This window comes from Cynara cardunculus (assembly GCF_001531365.2).
Source record: "Cynara cardunculus var. scolymus isolate 2C chromosome LG 12, CcrdV1, whole genome shotgun sequence".
NCBI lineage: Eukaryota > Viridiplantae > Streptophyta > Magnoliopsida > Asterales > Asteraceae > Cynara > Cynara cardunculus.
The window spans coordinates 32765604-32774874 of record NC_037539.1 but is presented as its reverse complement, the minus strand read 5'-3'; the positions used below and the strand labels follow the sequence as shown (position 1 = coordinate 32774874).

The following is a 9271-nucleotide window of genomic DNA, read 5'->3' as shown; positions in this document are numbered from 1 at the left end:
TAATAAAAAATAGTACAGATGGCGTATTAAAAAAATTAATTTTATTTTAATTGTTGAATGTTATTTTCTTTGATTATTTCTCTTAAAATCATAGTTATTTTAATTAATTGAATAATGAATATGATGGTCCAATCCCAACCAATCTACCAAATATGCCTTAATTTTCTATCACATTCAAGTAATTCACATGGTTGTTGATTTATGGTCAACACAAATCTCAGTCAACTCTCCTCCTATCTTCAATCTTGAATTGTTTTTTGTTGCCTTACCTTGTTGGTTTCAAATTTGTTGACATTTTTGTACTTGGTTTTGACACCATTATTGAATCCTCTTTCTTTGTTTTATTAGGAAATTAGCACCCAAAATAGGTTTAATGCATGATTACCGACGTGGGTCGTTTCTGATTTATTTAAAATGTTCGATGTGAACGGCGTGAGTTCTTGTTTCAATTAGAAAGTTTGATATCTCGTAATTTCCTTTGAGTTGAAAAATGCAAATGGGACTAGTGGAAATGATCTGTAGTTGTTGGATTGCATTGTCTTGCAATCCGGATGGAATATAAAACAAAGTTGTTGAAGAACGTAAAATTTCAGGGGTTCCTTTTATATGCCTTTAATTTGTCGTAAATCAAAGATCAAAACAAAGAGGGAGATACGTTCACATGTATACCTCAATAATACTCGATTTGTCTTTTAAACAACAAGAAAATGATTGAGGTATTCTCATACGTTTAACTAGGGGTGCTCATGGGTTGGGTTGATCGGGTTGAGGATATTTGAACAACCCAACCCAATGCTTGTGGTTTGGAAAAATCTTAACCTAACCCAACCCAACCCAAACCAAAGTACAACCCAACCCAACCCGTACGGGTTGGTCGGGTTAGTCGGGTTGGTCGGGTTGATACTTTGGTATATTAAAATATTCTTCTAACCTTGAATATGTTATTTATCTACTCATAATTTATTTTTTATCATCAACCATTTGATACAATTTATTCATATTTCTTACGTATATCACATTCAGTTAATTTTCTTAATTTACATATATATGTTCACAGTTATTGAATGAGTTATATAAAGATATGAATAGATTGAAAATATGTGTATATGAAAAGCATACATGATAGTGTAATTGTCTAATGTATATATTAATAGAAATTCAACAATCATATTAAATCCAAGAAATAAAAGAATATCGGGTTCATCGGGTTGGGTTGGGTTCAAAAAATAGTAACCCAATATCAACCCAATACCTACGGTTTGACAATTTTACAACTCGATTAGACATCGGGTTGCTTCGGGTTGGGTTATTTCGCGTTGGGTTGGGTTGGGTTGGGTTGATCGGGTTGGTCGGGTTTTTGAGCACCCCTACGTTTAACGTATTGAACATATTGATGGTCAATCTGATTTTTAGGTCGTAATATATTCAAAGTTGCCGATTTTCAAATTTTACTGATCATTAAAGTCATAGAAATAAATGATAAAACCACATAATGTGAAATAAAAAAAAAGATGAGTTAGTGTTTAAAGTTGAAAAACATACAAAGTTGTCTCAAGTCTTTAACAAGAATAAAGAAAAAGAGGTTCTCTTTTGGCATCCTTTTTGTGACTTATTGTTTCCCACAAGTTTAGTCCATTTTTGGAGAAAATGTGCATTTTATTTTTAATAATTTGTTTTAAAACAAGAAAACTAAATTAGTATATATAAATATTAAGATTTTGAATGGTATGAGATATGGTTAGATAGTAAATGTCAAGTTTTAGGGGTCACGACATTGCATGATTCAAAGGAATAAATAAATAAATAAATAAATATATATATATATATATATATATATATTACTCAATAATATTAAATAAGTTAAACTGATATAAAAAGATGAAAGACATTATTTACATATAAAGCTTACAAAAATTATAAAATTTGAGGTTAGAAGTAAAAGAAATAAATGTGTCACAGCACGTAATGGCATGCAGCGGTGTCATGCCTTAAATAGTTAATATGAGGGTTAACGGGACATGAAGACGTATCATGTTGTCATTCCACGTCTTTTAGGAAACTAATTCACATCATGTAATTTCATAATCCATTCTTGAGACTAATTTTGAACTCTTTTTCGTCTTTTCAAACACCAAGAAAAACCTAAATAACCGTGGTTTTCTGGATCAGTTTACGTGCACCGACTAATCCTCAGAACGACGATGAAATTTTTACTAGCATGCCACTACAATAAGATTGGATAAATCGATATATTAGTCTTTTTATGAAACACTTTTTAAAAATGTTGTATAAAACATCATAAAATGGAATTTTGCTGTAGCATAAAGATAAAGTGGAAGTCATTGTAAATACCATTGTCTTGCATATTTTTTTATTTACTTATTAATAGGTCGCTTTTAATAAATGCAAAATTTCAAATAAATTTTGATCATAAATGGTAGTAGAAATATAGGTAGAGGTATTGAATAAAATCAAAAACAGAAACTTCTATAGACCGTTTCAAAATAATCTTAATTTAAGTTAAAAATAATTTACAATTTGATAAATCTCAAAAAATCAAGAACTGATATTTCTCGCAAGACATAGATCGAGTTTCACTGGCAACTTGTGTTTTTGGTTCGTGCCTATAACAACTTGAGACTAGAACACGTGTTTGGCAAAGAAACAAGCATGATAAGCAACGTTGCAACCGTCGGTCCAGGATGATCATGCTAGAATAATGAAAAACTATATGCTAAAATGTTAGACGAAAATAGAAATCGTCACGTCGGTCTTTTCTAAACGTTATATTATCTTATTTGAAAATACGAAGCTTTTCCTTTTATAATCAAACCAATTTGTTAATTGATTTGAGATATCTAACCAACATGTTTTCTTCATGCACGCTTTTTCCATACACAAGTTTGACAAGTTTCAACATTTTCTTTTTCTAAACGAAAGCTACAAAGTTCATACGAAACAAAACCTAACAAATCGATTTCTTTTACGTATCGTTTTGGTAATGTGTGTACATGGAGTCACGTGTATCGAACTGTCTTTTAAAAACATTGCATATATGTATTACACACGCAACAATATTTAACAATTAATTACCGTATTTCGTAGAATTCTTGAAAGGTTGTTTCGGTTTAAAAGTTTGCATGATTAATTTCACGTAGTTTGAAATACTTCCATGGTATTTCTGCTGTATTTCAAGCAATTGATGTTTTGTAGCTCTATAATTAGTATTTCTAACAAGACGTGCTATTACCTATTCCATCTATGTGGTCACAGACTCAAAAGAAAAGAAAAGGCGATAACGTTTTTCAAGAGGCTATATAATCCACTATATAGTATTTATTGGATGCCTAACTGATGAAAACGACATCTCTTACATAAAGTCGAATGCCCATTTCATAGATTTTGAGATTCAATTATAATGAACGGTTGATGTTCAAAATCAACGTTGGCTTTACTTTATGTGACAAACAGTAAACGAAAAGGTTTTCAATATTTTACAAACGTGTTCGATTGTAATCCTGTAAGTTCTAAAGGGTTCAGAAATACTACTTAGAAATGTACTTGAGCATTAACGTCAATTAAATATATAAATAAATTCATATAAGACAGTCATTTTTAAGGTTATTTATGCTAAATGTTAAAAAAATTACGGTTGCAAGTTACATAATAAATTTATATCTAACTTTTGATATCGATTGTGTATTTTCCAACCCCAAATTGACTTATACGAGTATTTAGATTTCTTTTTGATGTCTTGTTATATTTATATAAAGCAATAAGTTAAATAAACGAGTAATAAATAAAATAAAATATAAGAGTTCATACTAAAAGTTTTATAAATGGAAAAAAATGCTTTAAAATGAAAATGTAACAAAACAGAAAAATTCTTTAACTTTTTCAAACGCTGAAATAAGGAATTACATAATAGGCTCGAGATCAACTCAACTGACAATAAAACTTGAGATTTTAGTGATCTTCCTCAAGAATCACTGGTGGGATCCTACAAATTCACTGGGATTTTCTTGCGTGTTCTTTAATGTTTTTATTTATTCTCACTAATAAGATTGATTTGTTATTATTTTATATAAAGTTTTTATAAAAGTATATTGGTTAAATATTTTAATAATACTAGAAAGATACTCGTGCAATGCAGCATAATACATCTTAATTTTAATGTTTCATTTTATTTTTTGTTTCTATCGATGTTATAAAACGGTTTTATGTGGTATTGAAAAAACAATAATGTTTTTTTTTTTGAATAAAATAGATATTAAAATCTCTAAAAAATTGAATTTGTTGAAATTCAAGGTATTTATTTTATTAATTCTGTATTTTAAACAAATTATCTATACTATATTATAAAGCATTTGACAAAAACTCTTAAAAACCATTTTTTATGCATGAAGTACTGTTTATTGATGCATATTACTTACAATTCAAGATTACAAGTAAATTTTGCATAAGTACAACTTATTAAAGTTCTATGTTTGAATTCGTGTAACTAACTGCGGATAAATATAATCAAAAAGAGGATAAACATCTTATTTTAAAATATAAAAAATCTAAAATATAATTAAGATGATTATTGAGTTCTAACAGAATACTTAATTATTATTTTTATAAAAAAATATATTATTAAACCTAAATTAAGTTACTTCGTTACGATAAATTAAATCATAATAAAAAGTTTGAATATACAAATAAGAATTTTTAAATAGTTAATTTCATATTAATATTAATAAATTTTTTGTAAATTTTATATGATATTTTCAAATTTATATTTTATTTAAAAATAAAAACATTATCGTTTTTTCAAAACCATATAAAATCGTATTATATCAAATAAATAAAAAATAAAACGAAATATTAAAATCAAAATATGTCTCGATGTATTAGACGAGTACTTTTCTAATAAAAAGAAAATGTATCGGAAATGTTTTTTCTTTTTGCAATTTAATCAAGAGTTTGTTTGAAGGGTTTAAAATGTATATTTGTTTTTGGTAATTTATTTAACAGAAAATAAATGAAAAGACCGGGTCCCACACCGTTTACCAGCTACCGGATGCTGATGGGGAAGGAGTCAAAAGTCAACAATTGAGATCTGTAAACGTGGTCGTCAGCTCCACCAAATACTTCCCCTCTTTTGGGTCCCACAAAAATACAAACACACTCTCTAAATAAGAAAACGAAAAAGTCAAACTTTTGGTCTTTTACCTTCTCTCCATTTTTATATATATATCCTTCTTCATTCCACCGTTCAAACACTTGCAGAAACCTGATACATACACTCTCTCTCTCTCTCTCTCTCTACCTATACATACACACTTTCTCTCTCTACATTTCTCATTGATTTTATATGGGCAAAGCTGGATGGGGATTAACCCTGGACACTTCTGAACCAGTTGAATTGTTATCTCCACGGTGGAATATTCCCACGTATTCCGGTGTTACCACCGCATCATCGCCGCCGACCATGGTGGCTGAGGATAAGAATTCTCACCGGAAAGTGGTGAGTGAGGTCGACTTTTTCTCTGCATGCAAGTCAAACGATGATCAGATTTTTGTCAAGAAAGAGAATTCTTCTGATCATCAGATCACAGAATTAGATGTAAATGTAAGTGTTTCTCCGATCATCATATCTTTTTCGGTTCAATCCCATATAAACAGATTCAATGATCTATCAAATTTTTATTTATTTATTTACCCTAAACGAAGAGATCCTATTTACTAATTTGTTGCTAATCTGAATGATGATTATATATATATATATATATATATATATATGCACACACACAGACACACAAGTAATGATCCTGTTATCGATTTTGCCATTTGATTTATGAGACATATTGATTTCAAGATTTCTTGAAATTGTTGATCTAATTATTTATTTTTCTAATACGTTATTATAGACAGGTTTGCATCTGCTTACTACTAATAGCGATCAATCATCTGTGGATGATGGAGTTTCATCAACGGGTGAAGATCAACGAGCTAAGAACAAGGTATATATATATATATATATATATATATATATTTCTTTAATTTGAATTTGAATATGAATATTTATATCAATTATAAATTAGTTGTATTATTTAGAATTATTTTTTCCTAATTAATTTGTTTTAAGAATAATTATTAATATATGATTTATATGTTTGATTTACAGTTGACAATACTACAAGTTGAGCTAGAAAAAATGAATACAGAAAATCAAAGGTTAAGAGGGATGCTTTCACAAGTTAGCAACAACTACACTGCATTACAAATGCATATTGCTAATGAAATACAAAAGCAACAACATTCAAGAAAACAAACTATTCTTCAAGATCAGAAAGTTGATCATCAAGGTTCGGTTTCGAGACAACCAGGTCCGACTTCTCGTGATTCTTCCTCTGAAGAAAGAACTCAATCGGGCTCAACGTTGAACGCACTTGAATTAACCAAGAACGGTGATACAATTGGTGCTAAGAGAATCGCTCGAGAGAATACCCCGGATTCAGATGGTTGGGTATCTAACAAGCTCCCGAAATTGAATCCTTCCAAGAATACCGAGCAAGCAAATGAATCTACGATGCGTAAAGCTCGTGTTTCGGTACGGGCACGTTCGGAAGCACCGATGGTAAGTAATTACTACTTTAGGGTTTATATTCATTGCTTTTAAATTGTTATCCCTGCAAACACTACAATAAAATTGGGTCTATAGCATGCCACCAATTTCTAAGCATCCTGATTTATAGAACTTAACTTTTAGGATAAAAAATAAAGTGTCATCTCTGAATGTGTTGTAATAAGTTAATAAAATGTTTTTTGACTTCTTAATAAGTTCCTAGGACACTTCTAATACAAAACGTCTCATTAGCAATTTTATATGACATTATTTGAAAAAGTATCATATAAAAACAAGTGTCCTATAAAAAGATGAGTTTACATATGACACTTTCTCAGAGGTGACCTATAAAATTTGTTGATGCGACGCTTTATGTTATAAGTGTCCTAAAAAACTTGTTTAAGATGTCCAACAACGTCCTATCAACTTATTACAACGTCTTTAGATATAACTTTTATATTTTATCATAAAAATTAAGTCTTATAAAACGGTCTACTAGGACGCTTAGAAATTGGTGGTGTCCTATAAACCCATTTTTATTGTACTGAAAAATGACTTTTTAATTAATATGTCGAATATGGCTAAGTATTTTAATAGATCATTTTATATGACTTAAAGTTTATATGACAAAACAATTAAACGTCAATATGTAAAAGTGTTCCAATAAGTTGATATAATGATTTTGGACGTCTTAACAAAAAAATTGAATTTTTTTAAATAAAAGGTCTTATTAGTGTTTTTATATGATATTATTTGAAAAATTGTCTTGCAGAAACATATGTTATTAAAAAAAATAACATGACACTTTATTTCAAAAGTGTCATAAAAAACTTGCTAGATACTTCAAAAATGTTATATCAGCTTATTGCAACATTTACTCACAATTGTTTGGTCATTAAGTCTTATAAAATAGTATATTAAGATATTTAGACATATTTAATATTATATAAAGCTTATTTTCTTGTTCATAGCGGTCTAGGCCTAAAGACTTTCTTCTTCTCAATGACAGATTACCGATGGTTGTCAATGGCGTAAATATGGGCAAAAGATGGCGAAAGGGAACCCATGTCCCCGTGCCTACTACCGTTGCACAATGGCAGTAGGATGTCCAGTTAGAAAGCAAGTCCAAAGATGTGTCGATGATCAGACGATTCTAATAACCACATACGAAGGCACTCATAGCCACCCTCTACCACCAGCGGCACTCGCAATGGCATCCACCACGTCAGCCGCAGCTAGCATGCTACTTTCGGGCTCAATGTCAAGTGCGGATGGTTTGATGAACCCGAACCTATTGGCTCGGTCAATTCTACCAAACCCATCAAGCATAGCCACTATATCTGCATCAGCCCCATTCCCAACAGTTACTTTGGACCTAACCCATAATCCAAATCAATTTCAAAGAAACCCTAATTCTACCCAATTTCAAAGCCACATATCATCACAAAATTTACCCCCAAATAGTGGAGATCCCAACCTTTACAATCAATCAAGATTTTCTGGTCTCCAATTATCTCACCAAACTACACAACTACAAATTAACAGAGGTCAACACCATGCATCATTCGCCGATTCTCTTGGCGCCGCTACGGCGGCCATTACGGCCGATCCGAACTTCACCGCCGCCTTAGCGGCGGCAATCTCCTCGATTATGAGTGGGAGCACCACCACATCCACCACCGCCACTACCACCGCCAACAACAATCACAAGGCAAGCAATCTTCAAGGGAATTGAAGATTGCATAGTTTCAAAAAATTCTTTTCTTCTTTTGGTCACCAATTTTTCGTATCTATTAAGTATTTAATGTTAATTACCTCTTCTTTTTTTGGTTCTGTAATAACATATACTTCTTTTCCCTTTTCCACCTAAAAAGATTATTCTTTGTCACTTCTATTTTATTAGTAACCCTGCAAAACAAAATAAGGTGTCGCTTACCAGATGCTTACATGACAAGTGCTTATCAGCTGTAAAAGTCATCTTACGCATTTAATTACCTTGTCGAACAGCGTTCTCGACCATCAAATTGGATTGTTTGTAAGTGTCTCTTAAACAGTAAACGTTAACCAGATTAGACTCTTCTCATTCACTTTACCGAGTAACTTTTTTGGCCCTTGTCATGTCTTTTACTGAGTAAGATTCTCGGTCCTTATCATACTCATATGATAAAGTAGATGACTCTATAAGCGTTTGATAAATGACCCACAAACCATTTATAATTTGTTTTAACATTAGAGTCTAGTTGTTAACCCTATAGCCGATAACAAGTGATTTTCGTATTTGGGTTATGTGTCGCTTTTTTTCTTTCTATCGTTATATTTTGTTTTCTATGTTTGAACAATCTATTAAAACATAAAAACATTAGTTAAAATCATAAAAATCTTGATTTTAAAAAATCCTGTTGAGACTACTATGAATCATTTATTGATATATATTTGAAGTGCAATAAACTAGATAAGTTTAAGAAAAAGGATTTATATATGTTGTTTTAAATCAATCATATATATATATAGGCGAATGATCGTATAAGAAAGAGGGTTAAAAATAAGAAACATAACAAAGAATCTTAACCTTTAATCTCAAACCTATTAATGAATCGCGTTTAATACGGGAATCGATACATCTCATCCTAATATTCATCATCTTTTTGCATTGATGGGAGA

General features: G+C 30.6%; 1 protein-coding gene across 1 annotated transcript; it reads left to right on the top strand.

The window, feature by feature from the left end:
• The first annotated feature begins 5275 nt into the window (after positions 1-5275).
• Positions 5276-8469, top strand: LOC112523137 (WRKY transcription factor 6-like). Its single transcript, XM_025132608.1, has 4 exons — positions 5276-5614; positions 5913-6005; positions 6170-6622; positions 7620-8469. The coding sequence occupies exons 1-4, from the start codon at positions 5357-5359 to the stop codon at positions 8343-8345; spliced, it is 1530 nt and encodes a 509-aa protein (XP_024988376.1). The 5' UTR covers positions 5276-5356; the 3' UTR covers positions 8346-8469.
• Positions 8470-9271: the final 802 nt, after the last annotated feature.

Bases quoted from the DNA above. Each gene is read 5' to 3' on its own strand.
- LOC112523137 (XM_025132608.1), top strand. From the start codon at position 5,357: ATGGGCAAAGCTGGATGGGGATTAACCCTGGACACTTCTGAACCAGTT. The intron at 5,615-5,912 runs GTAAGTGTTTCT...ACGTTATTATAG, and splicing joins TCACAGAATTAGATGTAAAT to ACAGGTTTGCATCTGCTTAC. The intron at 6,006-6,169 runs GTATATATATAT...TTTGATTTACAG, and splicing joins ATCAACGAGCTAAGAACAAG to TTGACAATACTACAAGTTGA.